Source organism: Peromyscus eremicus, chromosome 19 (genome assembly GCF_949786415.1).
Source record: "Peromyscus eremicus chromosome 19, PerEre_H2_v1, whole genome shotgun sequence".
In the NCBI taxonomy this organism is placed as follows: Eukaryota; Metazoa; Chordata; class Mammalia; order Rodentia; family Cricetidae; genus Peromyscus; species Peromyscus eremicus.
In genome coordinates, this window is record NC_081435.1 from 42,930,545 (window position 1) to 42,953,378 (window position 22,834).

A 22,834-nucleotide genomic window follows, 5' to 3' on the forward strand; every position below is an offset into this window, starting at 1 on the left:
ACGAACAAACACACACAACCGGTCCAAAGACAAAGGAAATTCCTAATGGCAGACTTCTGAACTGGCTTTTCCATCTCACCCAGTGCCTCTTCCCCACAAGTTTACATGAACCGCCTTCTCATCAATTTCGTGACATCTTCCCAGACTAGAATCAGCCTTACAAACTCCCACACAGACGCAGCACCCTTCACTTTTCGTAGTATTTATCAGACAACCTATTACGAACATATATTTTATTGTATGTTGGCGTCATTTGCTAGGAAATGCAAGCTCTAGGGGTAGAGGACTTGTCTGTTTTGTTCATTGCAATCTATCACAGCTTTGGATGGTGTAGGTGGCTCAGCAGATGGACAGAAGAGGTGAGGAGGGAAGGTAAAAATTTGATACGAAATACCTCGGATGTCTCTCTAGTGACAACTGGTTGACTTTTTATATATTCTACTGTCCACATGTCACAAGACTTACATGTTTAGGCCGGACACGGTGGTACAGGACATGCCTTTAATCCCAGTACTCGGGAGGCAGGGGCAGGCAGATAGATCTCTGTAAGTTCAAAGCCAGCCTGGTCTACAGAGTGAGTTTCAGGACAGCCAAGGCTATACAGAGAAACTCTGTCTCACAAAACAAAAACAAAAACAGAGAAAACAAAAATAAACACAAAAACAAACAAAAAAAGATTTACATGTTTAGCACACTATTCCACCTGTGTCTACCAATTTGGGGTGCTATGTGTCCATGTCTAGACTAAACGCCCTGCAAGTATGAACATATTCATAGAATTAAACATGGTGTTGGATTGTTATACTTGTGTGTCATGTATGAAGAGTTGGTGTCTGTGTATTGTTGTCTGTGTGTCATGTATGAAGAGTTGGTGTCTGTTGCCTTACATATTCATAGTATAAAGAGCTTCTTCTCTGAAAGGTAGACTCACTCCCACCAACGAGAAGTAACATCAGACACACAAGAAACCATTATTTAAAAAAAAAAACAAAACAAAACCTTTTTAATTCTGATTGCCAAATTATTTAAGGCAGGTATAAAAAAGGAAAGCATTCAATATACATTTTACATAAAATAAACTAGATTACAGCATAAAACAAGTAACCAGGCAATGGCGTTAAAGTCCTTCTCTTCTAAAACTGGATAATTGTAAACATTAAAGAAAAGAAAAGAAAAAAAAAGACTGCAGGGCTATTCAAGTAATAGAGCGATCACAGATGTCTCTGGTATGCAGGCTATTGGGTTATCTGCCATTCAAGATTATCAAAAAGTGACACCTCATTATTCACAGATGCTCACTATTTCCCCATCTTAATTTTTACATTATATATACAACACAGTTTTTGTGGTTCTGGCAACCCCATGCCTTCCAAAAGTATTTATTTCCACAATAAACAAGTACAAACAGTGACTACGGGAACATTTTACAGTGATGCGTCTTGAACAGGAGCCACCAATTAGACATCTAAATTGTACCAAGTGTCATCATCACAGTCGGCCTTTCTGAGGGGCTTTGTGGGAGAGAGATGAAGGAGATGCAAGGTTCAGGCACACTGATACAGAACATTATTTATTTACAATTTAAAAGGAAAAGAATGTAAGCAGCCTGTTGTGGCTAACACTTTCAACATGACAAATACATTTTTGTAGTTCCTTTACTGAGTGGTTTGCAACTTGGCAGCAGACCCTGTGTGTGCGAGCCTGGTTACTGTTACAAAAAAGTAAAGAATATATATATATGTATATATATATATATATGTATATATACAGATATGTATACGTATATATATATATAAAACAGAAGTTTAATTACAGCAACATTTGTTACTCTGTGATAAAATCTGTAATTTACAAAATGAAATGACTGGTTTTTGCCTGCCATTAAGGCATTTCAAATTAACACCATGGAACTGATGTCTATATAAAGCGCTTCCCCATGTGATCCAGTCACATGACACCGGACACTTCCGATTCTGTTATTCTCTGCAAAAGAAGAGCACACCTTAGCATCACGTTCTGTCGACATTTGACAAGAAAACCTAAAGTCAGTGAGACTGAAAGGCTTCCTTCATAGTTAGTTCTATTTCATTTGTGGAACTCCCAGGGAAACGAAGAAACACAAAGTAATGAGCTACATTTTGAGAGAGCGGTCATTTTATATTGAGAATCTTCTTTTAAATTTATTTTTCCATCTTAGGAGAGCTTGTAGAGTAACTTAAAACACCAGGGAACAAATGTCACCTTCAGCATTATAATAATTCATTGCTCCATTTGCAACTTTATTTTTAAAGTACAATAAAATGAAGGGATTTGTGTCTTGGTATTTTATTGTATAATGCTGAGGCTAGAACCTAGGACTTTGGGCATGCTAGTCAAGTACTAACTCACTGAATTATAACACTAGCCCTGTGAATATGTTAACAAAATTGTAGGGATAACCTTTCCTTAAAACCTAAGGATGTCACTCTCAACTTAAGATTAAAAAAATAATCATAGTAATTTCCTTACTGATGTACATCACATACATAGAATGAGGCTCATGGAGTCTAAGTCCCACGTGAAGCATACTGCCATAATATGCTCATTCATTACAATAAAATCAACACAAGGCATCAAGTTTTTCATTTTCAAAGCCTGTCTCCTCTTCCATGCAAGCATTAGCACTAATTTCAGGTGTTGAGAATATTTACCTTCTCTGTGCAGGAAACATTCCTGATGCAGATGCCTGGGCAGCCACCTGCTGAGAGGCAACAAGGGCAGCAGAGGTCAAGCCTAGTGGGAAGAAAACACAAGGTTTCCATGACTTCGGAAAAGGGCGGTAAAGAGCACAGAACCAGTAGCGGTGATTTGTCCTTTCCTAAACCTTCACGTGACATGCTTCACGTGGCTAGGGCAGACTACAAATCACCCAGGGTAGCCAATATCTGTGCCTTTACTGAATACTTGGTGGTTTTCTTAATAGCTATTCAGAGGATGTAGCCTTCCATCCCACCAGTTCTGCGCGGCGCTAAGTGTTTGCGTGTATTCCTGAATAGGAAACTCAAGACAAATAACAGGTGGTAACTAACAACAGGAAGCAGAAGCCAGTGAGCTACAGAAGCAACATGCTACTTTGCTTAGAAAACTTTTACAATGACTGCTGTCACTGTTACATTTTCCCCAGTGACTTAAACATGATGCATCCCATAAAGTACACGGGACGAATCAAACAAATTCCGAAAGACCTGCACTTTCCTGAGTCTAAAGCAACTTAAGAAAAACTAGTCCTAATCTATATGACAAAGAAAGCAGGGTTCTGAACAGCTGCAAATAAAGAAGCATCTGAATTCCATAGAAAAGGCTCCCCGGGGAAATAGGCATGGTAGCGCATAACGGTAATTCCCAAGGCAAAGTTCAAGGCTACAAGGCTAGCCTCAGACCTTCCTGGACTGATGCTATACAAAAAAAAAAAAAAAAAAAAAAATCCTGAGGAAAACACAGTAAACAAAGCAAACAGGAAGATTTTTCTCTCCTTCCATGGTTTTTTATTTGGATATGTTTTCTTTTTCCAAGGACAATTTGAGACATTACAACAACATACAAAAATGATGAGATACTTATTCTGCTCACATGTACGGCTCTACATCTGTGTTGTGTTATGGAATTCATTTCCCTTCCGTGTTCTCCTTACACTTGGTGATTTGGGAGATCGATCAATCTGTCTGTCAGTCTGTCAGTCTCTCTATCATATCATCTACCTATGCACTTTCTTTTAACCCCAAGTAACAACTGAATAAAGAAGCCCAATTCCTTTACACTCCCTGCATTTGGAACCATTTTCCAGCATCATCTTGCTTAAGTATTTGGCCTTTGCTATCACTGAATCGCTCCCTACCCTGCAAAGATCCCATGTTGAGGCCCAGATTCCCAGTTTGATTGCATTTGGACTCAAGATTTCCACGGAAGTAATTAAAATGGGGTCCGAAGGGCCACATACTGATCCTGATGGCTTAAATGTTCTTGTAGGAACAGATTTCAGGAGCCTTGCTCCCCTGCGTGCCCTGTGCAGAAAGAGTAGGAAGCCCCTCCCCCACACTACTACAAAAGGCCTCACCAGGCTCTCCAGCTACAACTTCCAGAACTGTGACAAAATAGAGACAGCTATGACACCTTATGAGGTGACAGAAATAGGACAGGTAAGATGTGATCACCTCACGTATCGAGTCTCTCATGTTTAGTCCCATCAGTGAAGGGACACGAAGCACCCTTCCATTGGGCAATGAAATGTTAGTCCTGGTCATCCTGGTTGCTTGTGTGGAAAAATGGGCAATTTAAAAGAACTGGAGATATCAGAATAAATGATCTCACCAAAGCCACCTACCATGGCTCTGTTTTCTCTACAACGTCCCTGGAGTAGCTGTCTGATTTTCTGATTGTTTTATTTGATGCCCCAGACACTGCCTTGCCACCCTCAGTCGGCGAGATAACATCTCCCAGCGACAATTATTAAGTGGTAGCCACTTCAAGTCTCCATAGACTACAAACAGCCTGAGGTGTGTCTCTCAGGGATACGAAGAAATAAGTGTCAGGAATCGTCCCCACAGCCAGTGTTCATCAAAAGTTCAATATTTTCACTTTAAGTTAGTGACAGGAAGTCATAGCAACTGTTAGCCAAATGTGATGAGCTGCTGACCTTGGAAAGGGTCGTATTGACCAGGGATGAGAGGGTAGCCCATGCCAACATGGGTGTGGTGGTGGGTGTGCAGGTGCCGCTGGCCGAAGGGAGAGTGGCGATCCCGGTCCCGCTCTGCCTCTCGTTCCCGCTCCGCGGAAGCTTTTTCTACAGGCTGAGAAGAGAAACGCCCTCTCTTAATTCCTGCACACAGAGACTTCTCAGAAGCACCAAAGCACCTCTCCCCCTGCAGCCCCGATACTGTGTTCAGGTCATTGAGTAGATACAGACTTAAAACCCTATACCAGTGGAAGACTGCTTCAAAGGATACGAGTTTGTTTTAATGGAACCGTGTTCGCAATAGAGAACCGACCAAAGTAAGCGAAACGGCACCGATGTTTTCTGCAAGTATTTCCTAAAAATGATCTCAAGATTCACTTCTCAAAACTGCTCATTAGATTCCACTTGGTGTCTCTTAGGAACAATTTTTATACATAAATTTTTTAAAAGGAGTTTTTGAGACTATCCTTAAAGGTTAAGTTTTCTAATTATATTTTTATTTATATTTTCTGGAGGGGAATTTAGTTGGGCATGGTGGCACACACCTTTGGTTCCACAACTCTGGAGGCAGAGGCAGGTGGATCTCTGTGAGTTCGAGGCCAGCCTAGTGTACAAAGTGAGATCCAGGACAGCTAGGGCTACACAGAGAAATCCTGTCTCCAAAAAAAAAGTGTCCATTGTGTTCCTACAAAAATACATACCCAAATTCAAGTTTACACAATAATACACACTACTTGTTCACACAGCACATAAAATTTAATCACTTCATATTTCTCCTTTCTGACTGAGCTCCACTTCTGTGATTTCGCTAGCCTGGATCAAAAATGTAATGAAGTAAATTGGCAAACTAAAAATATTAAGGTTTGTTTAGTCGGCGTTATTCCCTAAACAGTGCAATAAGAACTCTTATGTAGCGCTTTCCTTGTATTGGACACTTGGGAGGGAATCTGGAAATAACTGAAAATACAAGGATGAGTGTAGGTTTATAGTCAAATACTGTGTTGTTGTTTTAGAAAGGAGAATGGGGTAGCTCCAGATTTGCTTCTTCCTGAGAGGCTCAGGAACCAGTCCCCTGCACATTCTGAGGCCGGCAGACTCAACAGGAAACCACTGTCCTGCCCACATTCCAGATTCTTCATTTCTGAGAAGGCATCAGAAATGTCAGCTCTTCCACATGAGAGCAGGCTGAAGACTGCGTCTCTGACACATTTCTCCCTTTAGACCCTAGCTCTCCTTCAGATCCTGCTCTAGACCCTCTCACTGGAACAAAGTCTGTGTAGATACTGAAGGGAGGAGTTACAAAAAAGGCTCATGCATGGATCACCGTTTTCAGTTGCTGTGTTGTGGTTGTGTTCAAATTGCAAACACTGTTTTAAGCATTCCACCCCTTGGCTTTCCTAACTAGGATCCGTCGCTTTTCTCGGGGCTCTTTATGCACGGTCTTTAGGACCAGCAGTCCTCATTTTGCTGAGAGGGCCTCTCTCACAAAGACAGTTTTTGTATTCCTTCTGTGGAATGACAAGGACAGGAGAATGCACCAAGGCCAACAGGCAGCAGATGCAGCCTCGTTCCCCAGCCAAGTGACTCAGGCCTGCACAAGACGCAAATTAATGTCTGAAGAAAACTAATCGCCACTGTGTGTCACGGACCCCCACCATTACTCCACATGAGCAGAAGTCTGACTCTGAGTACAGACTGTGTGAATACCCAGGTCGACAGAAGGATCTGAAAGTTCAGGTCTACTGAGGTTAGGCTAGCCCAGGCAGGGGACAGGGGTGACGTCTGTCCCGTCACCTTTATTTATGTACATACTTACACACATGAAGAGCTAGACAGACTGTCTAGATTGGGTTTCTTTTCCCATCAACCACTGTTAAGTAATTGTAAGCTACATTTGCTACTGTCTGAACAGGAAGCAAGTCTTTTAAGTTTTACAAGAAAACTTTGATTTTTTGAAAGTGTTTCCGAGGAAAACATTCGTTTGTCTGTTTTTACTTTGTATCTTTGTTGTTGTTTGTTTTCCAGGCTAGGGATGTCACCCAGGGGCATGATAGGTAAATGCTCTACCACTGAGCTGCAACCCCCATCCTTAAGAAAACATTTTGCAAAAGCTCAATTTGTCTAATAGGTCAACAGTTAGTGGCTTCCGAACCACTTGGTTAACAAGGATGGTGTAAAATAGTCCTCTGGTACTTCCTTTCCTAATGTCTTAACAACTAACATTCTACACAAGAAGTCACTATAAATTTAAATGTCCCCCTGCACACCTCCTCCCGGGTAAGCAAAGAACACCATCCTTTCGCAACAGAAAGGCTCCCCACTCTCACAAAGGCTTCAATGACATTTTTCCCTCCTGCGTGACCACATCTTATATTTCCACATTCCATTCTTTGTGTATCGGGAATAGAAGAGCATCCTGAAATCCCAGCTGGGTTCCTAAACCATTGCTCTTTCAAGACTGTTCTGTTGCTTGTCCCCCTGTCCCCCCCAAACATGGCCTTTTAACTACTGACAAAAGGAGGCTTACAGCAGGGGACTTGCTGCGGTATTGGTTGGCGTGATGTTGGAGCAGGTCCAGGGCTTTGGCTTCACTGGCTGTTTTTGTGTTGATGCTGGGGCTGGTATTGACTTTCTCTGCCTCTTCTCTCCCAGACATCTTCCCATAAACAGGATAATGAAATCCTGGAGAGAGATAGGCCCCTGCAGATAAACAAGAAATGTCACATCGTGTTACAGGCTACATCTTAAAAACAAAAATCAGCTGGATTACGTGAGTTTTGGGTACGAGTCAGACATCTTAAAATAAGGGGTTACATTTAGAACGGGCTACATCATTGTTTATCTGTGTCTAGGTGCCCTGATCTTCTCTGGTTAATTCATCCTGATGAACGGAGGATATAAACAGAATTGAGCTTACAGCTACTTCATCCATTTATGTGTCCGCTTAAGTGAAAGAAACAGTAACTATAATGATTATGACAGTAAGTGCTTAGAATATTTCCACAGGCAATAAAGTATCTGTCAGTCTAAACGTCTACAGTAAGCCATCAGGAACTATGGAAGCTGGAGCCTGAGGACTCCTGACATTTCATTACAAAATATAAAAATCTCACATTAAATCAGTTTCGTCTTTGGGACTTTAAGTAGCATTAAAAACAAGCAAAACAAATGTCATTCCCGAAGCTTCTAATTTATCTTCAGTTGTTAATAGCTATCATTTGCACACAGCCTCTTCCCTCCAATGTAGTTAGAACCCACGACACGTACCAGGGTAACTGTGCATGAGGACAGGAGAGACGGCCCGGTATGCAGGGTGGCTGGGGTCATACATCTGTGGGTAAGAATAAGCATGCAAGTACTGTATGTACGATTGATGCTGACTCATGGGTGAGGACACAGCCACTCTTGTCCCCCGAGAGTCCTTCCAGTTCACTGGAGTCTTTCGATCATCACTCTTCAGCTTGCTCTCCTCCACTGACTGAGAATCAGGCCGCTTGGCCTCTTTGGGCTCCTCTTTGATGTTTGTTAAGGACACAGGAAGGCTGGCCACACCGCTCTCTTTGTTAGGCGTCTTTCTTGGACTGTCCTCTTTTAATTTCTTTTCTCTGTCAAGTTCTTCTGGCTTTTGTTGATCTAGATACTTGGGCTGGTATACATAATGATGCCATGTCCTTGAATCTGGATCCTGGTTTTAAAATAAAGATCGGTCTTAAAATTGCGTTGCTTACAAAGCAAACCCGCTCATTTACACGACAGCACTGCTGACTATGATTTCATACTGGGTTAACACATGCTGCTCCTCCTATGATTTCATACTGGGTTAACACATGCTGCTCCTCCTACTCTGATAAAGTGATAATGCCTGATGCTTTATCATCAGTGATGAGGCTTCCTCATCAATCCTGGTACCACAGGCTAAACCAAACGCTTTTAAAGTTCAGCCAACATCAAGGTCACATGGCAACTGGGTTAAAGAGCTGGGACCTTAAATAGTATCAGACCTTAAATACCAGGCACATTTAATTCAATCTTCACTTTCCTTTTATTATCTCACACAGCTAAAGGGGATTACAAAAACTCTATCTCAAGCTAATAATAGAAAATTTAAGAAATTCCTACAGTTATTAATATCAGTTAGAAGGAAAAACAAAAAAATGTGTGGTATCCTAACACATTTTCTTCATTGACTACAGCTGAAGCTTGCTATGCTGGCTGGCTTCTCATTAATATGCTAACATCTTAAAGGCAAAAATATCAAATTAATGGCACATATTATGATTTATTTATTAGAAGACAAACCCAATGATAAGCCCTCCCAAATTGTCTTGTTCTACTGTAACCCTGGGAAACAGCCTGATTTAGAGCTAGGGAGGGCACGGAACTGAAGATCCAAAGGGCCTTGATGACTCTGCACACTCATGGTGTAAACCCCCTCGGGGTTCAAGTCTTGAATGAGAATTTGAAATTGGTCCTCAGTCCCAACGTACATAGCAGTAAGAGCTCTTGTTCTGACTCACTAGGGGGCAAGCACGGGGAGTTAAGTTGGGGTGCTGGTGCTGGGGAATACCAGAATGAATGCTCACGGGGCAGCAGTGAGTCATGTGGACAGCATTGCACATATATGGTTTCATGGTGACCGCACTTCACGTGTTCTTAGGCTGGCTGGAGGAACTGCTGAGACCTATCACCTGCAGCCCCCGACCCCTTGAAAACCCACAGCCCAAGAGTTCTACTTTGGGTTCTAAACAGAACAGAAAACAGAAATCTTGGCATCTGAGACCCTTTGCGAGAGATACCTGCTGCACAAACTTGGTTCAATGATGAATGGGAAGTGGGAACTCAGGGACCCTGGTTTAAAAATCTTAGAGAATGCTGACAGAAATGTGGTATATAAAAAGAATGAGTGCTTTAGAGGAAGGATATGAAACCTCAGAGTTCCAGAGATTTCAGAGGCCCTTTAGTGAAATACCTTCACCTTGAGCTCATGAAGAAATCAAGAATCCTCATCGGAGTTACCGACTTAGGAAACCCACACAGGGCACATGCCCAGAGTTCCTTCACGCACTAAGACAGGTAAACAGTGGGGAATGGACATTTTAGAGTTGTGCAGGAACTCCCAGGGATCTTTCAGGATAATTTTCAAGAGCAGAGGAAAAGCCCGTGATGATGGTTTCCTCCCAATGTAAGATGTCTAGCAAGATCAAGCCCAAGACATGTGCACAGCTCAGACTGCTCCCTGGCTGGTGGGGCCACACTCCACAATCTTACTTGTTTAAATCTCGAGGTTGGGTCTACACCTGTCTGCTTCATAGAGTCCATGACAGACTTCATTTCTACAGCCTCCTTAATAAGCTGGTGGTTTTCCATCTGCTTAGCTTTGAAGCTGTCGGCCTGAAGCTGCTGCTGATGACTGGAGAGAAGCTGTGATTTACCTGTCTCCTCAGGTTTATTAGGCACTGATGGCCCTAGTTTAGAATGGTTTTTGTTAGGCTCCGGAGTAGAGGGAGCTTTTGAGATTGTGGCCGATGGCATGTTTTTCTGTTTAGGGTCTTCCTTGCCCAGTTCTTTCAAGGGGAGTTCAGCCTTTCTTTCACAGTCCCCTCTCCCACTCTGGGCCATTTTCTGCTCGGCCAGCCTCTGGTCCTCATAGTACTTCTCATACTGCTGTCTGTAGGCAGGGCTGGTGGCCATCAGCGATTTCTGGTCCATATAGAGCCCGTAGGCATACTGGCCATAATAAAGTGACTGAGCCAGGGCGGGGTGTCTCTGTGTGATGACAGACTGGTGCTGAGGCTGCAGGGATGGAGAGTTGTGGTCCACTTTCTTAGGATCTAACTGCTCGGCCTTGTCTTTCTTCTCTGCATCTTCCTCCGACTCCTTCTTGATCTTCATGCCCTGCGAGCTCCCGCCATTCCCAGCCACGGGGGCACCAACGGGTCCAGGGTGCATGTAACTTGGGGAATAATAAGGCTCGTAGCCATGGTAATAGGGAGAATGGGACTCTTTCAGCTGAGATGATTGTGCTGACGTTGAAGAATGCCCTTTCACGACACCGTCTTTATTAGAAATGATATCTGATGGGGAACTGGCCTTTGACCTCATGCCCTCTGACCTGCTGTCAGAACCACCGTCATCGGCAGCATCCGATATGTCCGAGTAGGCCGGGCTGCTGGTCTTGGCTGCTGAACTCTCAGCCCCGTTCTGCGTCAACACATGCAGGGGGACCATGGGTGCCTGCCCGTTCACCAGGGTGCTGCATTCCATCCGGGAGGCACTCCCGATGGAGGGGCTGGGAGCATTGTCCGTGAACGTGTAAACCTTATCGGCCTCGGCTTTGATACTGGCCATGCGGCTCTCCTGAGACTCTGACAATCCGTTTGCCAGCCCTTCACTCTTACTGAGATGGTCCTTTAAAAAATGCCCAGACAAATCCTTGCCGGCCACCTTGGGGTCCTCCAGCTTCCCCAGTTTAGCATCCATTTTGGGACCTCCGGCCTCTTTCCCGTCTTTGTCTTTTAGCTTCCGCTTCTCCTTTTTCTTTTTGTCCTTGAGTGACACCAGAGCGGGGTTCACGGTGATGGGCTCCCCCATAATTGTGGGCTTTGGTTGAATAGGTTTCAATGGAGGGCTCTTTGGTGTAGCCTGGACCACAGTGGTCGTGAGGGAGGGCAGTCCAGGGATGGTCCCCGTGGTGGTGGACGTGAAGGCTGCCGTCGGGATGGCGATCAGTTGCGGGGGCGTCGGGGCTGGGGCAGGGGCGATGGGCCGGGCACTTTTCAGTTTAGAGAGGTTCTTGTCCATTTTGCAGTTGTTTGCCTTTTTGCCCTTTTCTTTATCCCCCAAACCTTTTTTGTCAATCAGTCCCTCGGCTTCCAGTTTGGGCATCTCGGCGGCTAAACTGCCGTCCGCGGCGGCCGAACAACTGTCTAAGGTGGCTGTCATGTTGGAGATGACCGGCAGGTTGTTCAGTTCACTGTGAAGGCCCTTCTTTTTGCCAGCGTTCTTCCCAGTTTTCGAACCTATCATAGAACCGGGGCCATTGCTCATGAGGTCTCTCTTGCCCTTGGGTGTCCCAGGGGGGTTCCCAGCCCCCGGGGATGCAGGCGCCTTCGCCTGGTCATATGCTGACACGCCTGGGCCTGGCTCACCGCATTCGAGGGCCACGTTACTCAAGGCTTCCTCGCAGTCCGAGATCTTGTCCTCGCTGTCGGGCTCGAACTCCAGCTTGTTTTCCGGGTCTAAGTGCGCATGTGCCTGGTGGTACCTCAGGCCGTTTATGTGCTTGTACTTTTTGTTGCAGTTTGGGTGGGGGCAATCGATTAACACCGGAGAGGAGCAGCCTTGGTCCAAAAAGGTAGTCTCTGGTTTCCCTTGAGGGGTGGTAGGGGTGCTTCTGGAATTGGTGCGGACCCGTTTCCCGGGTTTACTGTCCTCAGAGCTGGAGTTCAGATCCAGCTCCATCGGGGGCTTGTTCTTTCTTTTGTTGGTAGCGCAAGGGCTGGCTTTGACGTCTTCTGCAGCACAGTTTGGGGGCGTCCTTCGTCCACTGGCGTTGAGGCTGCCGCGCCTCCCTTTCCCATTGGCCCCCCCTCTGTTCTTGCTCTGCAGCCCTCTGGACTCTGTGAAGCTGACCTCGGAGCCGGGGGCAGCGGCGGCAGACCTCGCTCTCTTCCCTCTGCCCCGGCCCCCTCGCATCTCCAGGTCACTGGTCGGGGATTCACAAAACCTAGGGAAGCAAGCAATGGGTGTCATAACTGAGCATCTCCAAAGGAGCCAGGGGAGATCCCGGGGACCCCAGGTAGCACAGAGCAGCCGCCACCTTGGCAGCCTGAGGGCGGGGTGCAGCCAAGGGAAGGACATTCTATTTTTTCCGCACTGGTACATCGGCTGGAGACCAGGCTACCGAATGGATAATATTCGCCCACAGAGAATCAAAGAGCGGGCTTTCAATCAGTTCAAATTCCCATTTTGAAAAAGAGAAGAAGAAAACAAAGGAGAGAAGGAAGGGAGGGAGGGAGGGAGAGGACCAGAGCTCAGATAGGAAAGAAAGCCGTCATCTGCACGGCACTGGCTCATTTCTCCTTCGCCTGGTTTTAATTACAGGAAGAGTTTTCTATATTCTTCATTCCTTCCTATAGTTTCTTTGCAGACACGGGAAGCGGGGAAGAGAGGAAGGAGGAAAAAAGAAGAGGCACCCACCTAGGAGGGGCCCAGTCGTGCTTCGTGCAGTCTAGTAGGGTCCCCACATACGTTTTGTTCCTCCACGTGACATTGACCACTAGGACACCTGTAGGGGAGAGGGGTGGGGTTACAGAGGAGCACATTTAACACCTATAACTTTATTTCCACTTCATTTGTTGTTATTATTTTTACCAGCAAAGTTCTATTCTCACATGGCTTTCAAAAGCTGTGGTTTGCATCCTTCCCCTTTCTGGTTTCAGTGACCTCAAGTTAAAACCCACAGGAAATTGTGTGCGTGTGTGTGTGTGTGTGTGTGTGTGTGTGTGTGTGTGTGTGTGTTCGCGCGCATGCGCACGTTCACGAATGTGGTGCAAAAGGGTGAGAGTGTGTGAGGGTGTGATCAAGATATTGCTGACAGAAGGAAGTGGTTTTTGCCATGTCCTGCTGTAAAACAGTAACATTCACCTCTTAATTTTTCTATTATTACACATAATTGCTTTCGTTTGGCAGGCTGCCAACGTAAACCAAGCCCAAGTTACCAGTGCTTAAGCCAGAGGATGACTGAAAGGAATCTGGTTTCCAATTCAACACTATAAAACAATGGTAACTTTTTTTTCTATTAAGAAAAGAAAAAAATCATTTGCAGATATGTAAAAATAGGCAGGCACGGCGGAAAAGGCAGGGCCTTGGGGGCAGCTGTGATTTCTTCTTTTTGACCCTCCCCACGTTAACTGTGTGAGACGGCAATCAGCCTCAGAAAGGGCTCTGTTTCACTGTTCTGTCTTGTCTCCGAGGCTCTTAAAATAGCCCTCTTAAGAAAATAAGTGTGCACAACACATTTGCTCTCGGGGTTATCGTCAGTCAACTTTGGTAAGCATTTGCTACAGAGGATTAGAAGAGAACACTCAAAACCAACACACGTGTTTCTGTCCAACCATCCTGCTTTTCCTCCGCCGCCGCCCTGCAGACACTTTAATTCAGCACTGCGTCTGTGAATTACTAAACTTAAGTGTGCTTAGTATGCCAGATATCACTGAGGAACAACACATAACACCCTGCTTGTCTCTCTGGAGGACAAGTGCCACTTAAAAAAAAAAAAAAATCACATCCTTAAAGCATATGGTAAAGAAGCCGGACTCTGGGACATACACAAGAGTAAGGTAAATAAATGAAACATTTAAGTGAGCCTTTGCTCCTTTAAGTGCCTACCCTTCCGCCCCAGAGACCATTCCTCCACGTCTTTGCTGGCTGACTCGCTCACTTACACTAGCGACCATCTTGAGAAGCTCACAAAGCAAGACTCTTTTTCCCGGGGAGCCTTCAACAGCGGGTAAAATATCTGAACCGTTGGGACTGAAGTACTGGGGAAAGGAGGTTTTTTTCCTCTCAAAAGTCTCAAAAGGAGATTTTTGAAATTGTTTCCCATATGGTTGGGGGCTGCTAGTAGTTACGTGACAGCTGAATTTACTCACTATAAATTCCGCCTCCTATTGTAGCAGTAGTCTAGCTGAGGGGAAGAAAAGCTAAAAGGAACTGCAAGCATTGCCTAAAATCATGCTTGATTCCTTTGACTCTCCCCCCTCCCTCCTGGGGGGTGGTTTTTAACCATCGAGTATGAAAAAATCCCATTGTGATGAGAATCAATAGTAATTAGGCATTCGGTCAAAAATTGCACAAGACAGAACAATCGGAAAGGCTTCTTTATGAGCACATCCCTTCAGGAAAGAGGGGTGGGGCGTGGAGGAGAGGGGCAAACGGAGCTGGCTTTCTCATCATCTGCTCTCTGGGGCACCGTGTGTGGTGTCAGAGACCTCTGCAGCTGCTTAAAATTCTTTAGCATGTCAGCTCTATTTACAGTGCGGGAATGTATCTGTATTGCCAGAAGGTTACTGCATTTTAGCTTCAGAGGCAATAGGCTGAAATCACTGCGTTCCAGAGTCCCTGATGTAGCACAAATGTATAATTAAAATTGCTTGAAAGGAAACATGAAAGAAAACAACAAACCCTCCATTCTTGCAGTAATAAAATTAAAAACAGGAAAAGTCTGCACAGACACTTAACATTTGTCTGCAGTGAAAGGCTTTTGTTACTGCTTCTCCCCTAAGGGTTTCGCGTTTCCAGCGAACGCGGGCCGCCGATTGGCCAGGGCCTGCGGCGAACGCTCGCGTCTGATTGGCTGGCCCGATGCAGCTGGCCAGAGCGCAGGATGACAAAGCAAGGAGAAAGGGCGGCCAGGAGGAAGGATGCTCCCTGCCGCGGGGGACCTGAAGCATCGCCAGAGCCCCCACCAAGGCTCTGGAAATTGGAAGCAACCCCCCAAGCCCCATGATACCCACCACAGGGCTGCACACAGCCAACAGGCCAGCCCTCACAGTACCCTCACTGCCAAATCTACGGCCTCAAGCCAGGCCAGGGTAACTGGGCCAAAAAGAAGGAAGGGACTCAACACAAGCCATCAATCAGTGGTTATCTTGGGCCACAGGTTGAAACGGTCACAAAGACCGAACTGCAGTTGCAACTTCCACACGGAAAAAAAAAAAAACAGTTCACATCTGCTACTGCTTAGAAGCTGCGTACGCCACGTTGTTGTCTGTACCGGAAGGAGTAAAATTCTGGAAAGAAAAGCTCGCTTTCAACTTAAGGGAACCTAAATAAGTCACCCTAATTTTTCTGAAAGCACTCTGCATTTAAAATGCTCAAAACAAATGCTCCACTCCCAGGGAGGCTGTTTTTGGAGTTGTTTTTTTTTTTTTTTTTTTAATTCTTTTTTTTTTTTTTTATTTTTAGCCAGTCTCCTCAAGCAGTGCTAATTAGATTCCTGGGCCTGTGGTGGTCTATCTTGTGCAAGCCTCTTCCGAGGGCCACAGTAGTTACATCTGCTTGAAATGCACAGTGAATATAGACACTCAGTTGAGGCTCCGCATTGGAGGAGAGGTTAAGGGATCTTCCTCCACGAACTGCAACGTACGGTTTTTTGTAGGAGGTCCATGTTTAGAAAACACGCTGTTGTGAAGGGTCAAGTAGGAGGTTTAGCTCCGAAGCGCAGAAACTGCAGGGAGTGGTGGCACAGGCCTTTATTTCCAGCAGAGGCAGGTGAATCTCTGTGAGCCGGAGGCCAGCCTGGTCTACATAGCTAAAGGCTATACAGTGAGACCCTGTCTCAATGAATAAATCAAGTCTATAATTTTTTATTATTTTGATAAAATTATAAATTTCAAGTGTTTTGTACCCCAAGGCCATATAACGCATAACTTTCTAAAGGCATAGTGAGTGATATAAATCAGATGAAAGTTAGTCCTCAGAAAGTACAGATTTGAATTTTATAACCTCAAGCTTAAAGTTATGTTTCCCTCTAAATAAATTAGACATACACATGCGTTAGTTCCTGAAGGTTTGTCTCTTCAAGCACACTTATTCTCCTGGATCTCTCTCTCGCCTGTGAGTTAGGAGCCTGGGTCTCTCTCTGCAAGCCTTTTTGATGTTTATAAGAACAAGGATCTCACTGGGCTTATTGCCCTTCCCTTTCTAACAAGGCTATTTGAGAAATACCTGAGGCCTGTTACTGTTAATCCTAAGTAAATAGAAAAAAATTTACAAGGAAGGACTGGGAAGCTCACCCGCATGATTTTCTTCTTCATATTGCTGACACTTTGTCCCAGATACTGGAATACACACACACACACACACACACACACACACACACACACACACACACACACACAAGGCTTCATAAAGATTCATGCTTGATTTCCTACTCAGACTCATCAAGCATTGGCTATGTATCTATTTGGTGCTACTGAATCATACTTTGTTGGAAATTCTGTTCAGCTTTTTACGTAAAGGGTCTACAGTCTTACCATCAGGACAGACATGCATCACAATCTGGAAGTAGAATTTGCATATTACCTGTACTTAGAGTGGGCTCTTTGTTAGACTAGACCAATCTCACCTTAGATGAGAGACTGGATGTGCTGTTCTTGGTTCCTGCTCTGTCCTCATGCCCTGCTCTGAAGAATGCCTTAGACCAGTGAGCTCTCATACCAGTAATCCTAAACCTGACCTCATATCACTAAATCAGTGATGGTACCTAACGCAGAGGCAACCAGACACATTCATGCCAGGAATCTGGGTTAGCAATGTGGAAACTTAGAAATGACGATACAAAGAGAAGTCTAAAGATCTGTGTGTTAACTAAGAGGACCAGGATGGGCAAGAGCTTCAAAGATGTAATAGCTAAGAGATGAGATAAAGACGCCAATGTTTTGTGTGTGTGTGTGTGTGTGTGTGTGTGCATGCCCGAGCACGTGAGAGAGAGCACATGTGCATGAGCATATGCACAAACATGTGTCCCCTTTTCCTCTAGTCTTATCACAAGCAGAGGACTCTATCAGGACCCACTCAAGGGCTACCCGGCTACTATCCAGACATCTTGTTATCCAATTATTCCTTGTCTTACACCACAAATCTGTCTATGAGTGTCTGGTTCATGTTTCTGCCTTCTGAAACCCCGAAGAATCCTTCCCCTCACCCTCCACCCGAAGGCCCTGTTTCCTGGCAGAGCAATACCAAATTGTCACTGTTTCTCCTCCAGCTTACACCCTCCTTTGTGCCTTCAGCCTCCAACAAGTCTCTTCAGCTGTTCTTCATGTCACGCTTTAAAACAAACATTAATTACATTTTCCGTGTGTGTGTGTGTGTGTGTGTGTGTGTGTGTGTGTGTGTGTGTCTGTTCGTGCATTCATGCTCATGTACTTCCCTATTATGACACACATTTGGGGGTCAGGGAAAAACTTTTGAGAGTCAGTTCTCTCCCATGTGGGTCTGGGAGATCAAACTCAAGTCGTCAGGCTTGGCTGCAGGCTCCTTTTCCCACTCTGCCGTCTTGCTGGCCCTCACATCATGCTTTTAACTCCTCCCAAGGAGGCTGGAGCGCCTATTTAGAAATCCTCAAGGAGAGCTGAAATTCCTAATAAATCAGGACAAACTCCTGTGACAGCACCTGTCCATCTACAGACAGGTATCATGTTACCCTCCAAATCCATTCTCTCTGGGGTCACTGACCGGTCTCAAAACAGTTTCCCCATGATGGTGCTCACCAGCATCCGAGGTATTCCCTCTTTTCCTGGTTGATAGGGGGATTCTCTCTGCCTCCCTATCTGTCACTGTGATTGCATTCTACATTCTCTAAAAGGGCACAGCCTATATGAACTGCTAGGACACATTCCTAGCAGTTCCTTTCTGTTGGCTGGAATAGAAAAGACCGAAGTGACCTTAAAAGGTACGAGCTCAAGGAGGCAAAGTCTCCCTCCCGTGGGACCTTGAGTCACAGGCAGCTTTCTGCTCACTAGGGATGCTCAGTCCTTAGGGGAGAAGCTCATGCCGTGTTTGAACATGGCGAGGATGTGCGTCCTATCCTGACAGGATGTCCCTTTAACATTCCCTCCAATCATGTGCACGTTGAGCTGGTCTTTCCCATCAGTGCCTTGTGTTTGGTACAGTGTCTGCACACACAGCCCCGAGAAGCACTGCACCTCAAGTCAAGTACAAGTTCACTTATCACTTTGGAACCTACACAACTCTCCACTCAGAGCCCCCGCCTTTTCTTGAGGTCTCACGGCTACCGTACTTTTTTCAGTAAGTGGAATCTCCTACTAGCTCGTAGATGACAGACTTCCTCCGTAGAGAGACTCTACTCCAAAGAGATTATTCATGTGGCTTATAAGTTACTATTTCTTGTATTTGCGGAGCTGCTTCCTCAAGAACTGGGCAAATACTGACTGCCCAGTGGCTCTGCATAAATCTGTTTATGTTACAGGTTAAAGACTGTCTGAGTCTTAAAAGAGGCTCATCCTTGGGACCAAGAGCTTTGCCAAGCATTGCAAGTGCCGAATTCGGAATCATATGGTTTTTCTGAAGTCTTCAGACTGCCACATCTGGGTGGACTTGGCGTGCACTCGGGCAGAAAACACAAACCTCATTCTAATAACACCAAACTGTAACCCATTTTTGCTATAACCCCCCTCCCCTATGGTTATACTTTCTTTCCTTTATTGTTTTTTTCTAGAGAAACACTAATGATAATAGAAATGCCACTATTTCAGATACCACATTACCCTAGTTGTCCCAATCGTGGCTTCCGCATGGGGTGGGACTTATCACCATTCCTTTGTTCGGAATTCCTCTCCAAACAGTTCCCTATTCTTTGGAGTACCATCCTGGTGCTGTTTCCAAAGCTGAAGCGTCTTTATTCATGGGTCTGGCTTTAGACCGCTTTACCTTCGACTAGATTCTCTTTCAGAAGACAAAGTTTATAATTATTTGAGAAATTTTTAAATTTACAACTAAGTTTATCCATAAAAATCCTTCCAGCCAAACAGCAAAATGGCTTTCCTATTGTCTACACCAAGGATGTATGGTGCATCGGGGCAAGAAAAGTCAATGTTGTCACATGACCATGAAGCAGAGCTTTTTTTTTTTTTTAAAGGGAGCCCTACTGCTGGGCTGAATGTTAAGAGTCACTTTAACCACATCCTGTAATCAAACCATCTGGAACACAGTTCTGCGATTAGTCACCCTGAACATTGGGCTTTATCTGAACAAATAATGTATGGCAATGGCGCTTGCAAGATAGGGCAGGGCCGACAAAAGGAAGTATAATGAAATACTTTATGCCCTAGTGTGCCGCCACCCCAGTCGTAAACCCCAGAGACACGCTGTTCTGGCGTTAATGTACTACCTTGTGAAAGCAGAAGGAACGGAACGATTAAACGACAGAAGGGCTAGCTAGCATTTGCTGGTCTCTATGGATCTCTGTTGGTGGCTGGAATATGTTGGCATCACCGTCCCTTTGTTAATTATAAGCTCTATATGACAATCCAGCATTCCATTTTGGTGCTATTTCCAGGGCATTAGAAGCAGGGTTCATTCATGGCAGAGTCGTTAGGGCGGTTTGCCAGGGGTTAATGTGGCTATCTAGACGTTTGTTTGAGCTCCTTCCTCTAAACACCAACATATGTAAGAACAACAACAGCAACAAAAAACCCAATCAATGCTGAAAAGCAAAGACTGGGCCTTGCTCTGATCTACTTTTGTAAAGATCAAGTAGCACCCCCTGGCCTTTTTTTCAAAATATTTGAGCATCTATATACAGTCTGTGTAATTCTTTTTGTTTTACTTTGGAAAGATTTCCCTTCTGTAAATATACCCAATAAGTCTTTAAGAGCGCGCGCGCGCACGCACACAAACACACACACACAACACACACACACACACACACACACACACACACACAAACAAACACACACCCAGAAACCTTGTTTCCCCGTGGACCTTATGGTTTAATACACAAAAGAACACAGAAGCACCTCCATCACTGTCACCTCCCGGCAGCCTTTGTTCTGAGGCCTGATGAGCTGTATCGATTTGGGAAAATCATTGAGCTTCTTGGAAAACTCGACTCGCGCTTATTCACTGCCATCTATTTCTTTCCCATGAAGACAGGTGGTCAATATCCAGCCGGCTGGTCAACCAAAGGAAGCCCTGGCTGGTTGTCTTTTCCTTGCTTCCCTGGTAACGGTATCCTTTCTCTGTTCTACGAATTACAACGGCCTGTTACTGTTAGGAAGTCTACTGGTGAAGCACAGGGAACAGCAATGAGGCTTTTGTCCGGCCTCCCCAGAAACACTGAAAGGCTGTCCTGCGCATGTGCTATAGGTGTGGCCGGTGAAGACAGGGACAGAAGGTCCTCTGGCCGAAAATCACCCGTGGGGAGAAGCATGAATGAACATCACAACAGCCTAAGATCACACCTTCTCAGAAACAGCAGGCCAAGGGTGGGTGTGGTGGCACGTGACTGCAATCCCCGGGCTCAGGAGATAGCAGCAGGAGAATCAAGAGTTCAAGGCCAGCCTAGGACACATGATGGTGTCTGAAAACAAAATCATTTCATAACAGGTCGTTACAGATCAATTCCTGTTGATTGCAGAAAGAGATGCTTTACTTCTTTTCAGCAGCCAGGAGGACCTATGTTTGTGCAAGCAAGTTTCCTACTTACAAAATGCCATGGGTTTTATAATAGGCCTCAAATACAATGAAAAGGATCATGAAAGAAAATGTCACACGGAGATCTTTATGAAGCAGTTTCAAGCATGATCAGTAACAAAAGCATTTGCTTTTCTGGTAAGCAGACATAGACATCCTAAAGCAGTACCAATGGCTTTAGAGTACAGTCTCTCCCTACCCAAGCAACACTCACATCCCCACACGTACCCTTACTGCTAGCAAGTTCCTCTAACAGTTTCTGCTAAACTGTCCAGAGTCCCTACCTGGGGACAGGCTGGAAAACAGGTCTGAGATGACAGTGCCAGAACAGGAAGGAGGACATCTCTTGAGGTCGCTTCTCCAGGGCAGCAAGCCAGAGACACTTCAGTGGGCACCATGCCAAGCCCTGCAGGCCACAGCCCACCAAGGCTCAGTCAACACACAGTGGGAAGGAAAGGACAAAGAGGCACCGGGGACATGGGCGTGGAGGGGGTCTCCGGAGACAAACATTTGGAGTCATCAACACACAAAAACAGAACAAGCAAATGCCATTCCATGCATACAGTGCGTCTCTGTGTATTTGTGCAAAGAGGCCTCGCTTCTGACTTTTGAGTGAGCTTTCCAGTAAGCAACTGCCTCCCTGGAGGCTTGACATCATGGACCCCGATGCCACTCTGATTTCCGATGCCTGATTCTGCACTTGGGCTTGGCAGGCACCCTTTGGTTTCCGTGAAATCTGAGTTTCTAGGATGACTTCCAATGCAACCTTGCCTTTGAAGCCTCAGTAAAGGAGGAGAGTGGCTTCTCACCTCCTCCCACCATCCCCCACGGGAAGGCAGGAATCCACTCCCCCTCCCATAGACTTTATTTAGTTCATTGGGAGACATTTTTCTTCCTTTAAATAAAGGCATTGAAGAGTGTGGGAAAGGCATTTTATAAATGTTTGTTGAGTCAGGCTTACCAAGAGCTCTAGTACTGTTACCTCCTAAGAACCACTCCTTCCTTAAGAGTGTTATTTCAGGACACGGCTATGTACAAGCGGCCCTGGGCATACAGCACATGGCCAGGGTCTCCCAGAGTGAGCCAGACAGAGCCTCCCCTCCGTCTCTGTCAGAGCCACTGGAAGACAGGCAACTGTAAGGATTCAGCCTATCAAATCACTGCTCCCACAGTTCCCTACACTTCATCTGACCCCTTTGCATCAACAGCTCCTCCTTACCCAAGCTCACCATGCTGTCACGGATTCGGCTGGGAAACAGGCAAAGCAAACAGCCAATGAAGACTGAAACAGTTACTCAAGACAAAAAGGCCCCCTCCAGGTCGTTCCCCATTAAAGGAGAGTCCTCAACCCTCGAAACAGAAAGAGTGCACAGTGCTATGAGTATGGAGTCTTGAGACAGACAACTTTCCCATTTTTCTGGATCAGGCGCGGGGGAGGGGGAGGCTGCAAGGGAAGACAGAGTGACTGGAAAGAATGGACACAGGAAGTGAGAAGGCAGAATGAAACCTCATGGCCTTGCGGGGAGGGGTAAGGAAAAAGGAAGAAGGAGGTGGTCCTTTAGACACCCACCGTCTCTCCTAAATCAGGACCTGGTTAGGTTCTGGTTTTGCAGACTTTGGGGTTTAAATGTTATTGAATGGCTTGTCAAAGTATGTGTACCACAATTCTACATTATGGGACTGTATTTGAAAGAAAATTTTTTACCAGCCACGGTCCTGAGTTATAAGGAAACAGTGGGAACCAATTGACAATTATGCTCTACATCAAAAGGCTGCTACTGATCCGTATGTCTCGCTGGGACTGAAGAGCTAGGCTTCCTATAAATGAGGACGCTTTATTTAAAGTCAGAGCGCTTATTTGCTTTTGTGCCAGCCCTGGGTCCTTTTCATCTGTAGCTCGCC

At 45.3% G+C, this 22,834-nt stretch overlaps 1 protein-coding gene across 4 annotated transcripts in view; it reads right to left on the reverse strand.

The window, feature by feature from the left end:
* Positions 1-1,340: 1,340 nt before the first annotated feature.
* Positions 1,341-22,834, reverse strand: part of Znf608 (zinc finger protein 608) — a 105,878-nt gene continuing 84,384 nt past the window's right edge. For 3 of the 4 annotated variants that reach the window (XM_059245912.1, XM_059245914.1, XM_059245915.1), the window contains exons 3-9: positions 12,911-12,998; positions 9,980-12,437; positions 7,979-8,396; positions 7,239-7,411; positions 4,673-4,826; positions 2,691-2,772; positions 1,341-1,983 (exon numbers count right to left, since the gene is read on the reverse strand). In XM_059245912.1, the coding sequence (XP_059101895.1) occupies positions 1,977-1,983; positions 2,691-2,772; positions 4,673-4,826; positions 7,239-7,411; positions 7,979-8,396; positions 9,980-12,437; positions 12,911-12,998 (3,380 nt within the window). In that variant the 3' untranslated portion in view covers positions 1,341-1,976. Of the gene's footprint in view, positions 1,984-2,686; positions 2,773-4,672; positions 4,827-7,238; positions 7,412-7,978; positions 8,397-9,979; positions 12,438-12,910; positions 12,999-22,834 lie in introns of those variants that run through there. The other variant, XM_059245913.1, reaches the window with a different exon arrangement.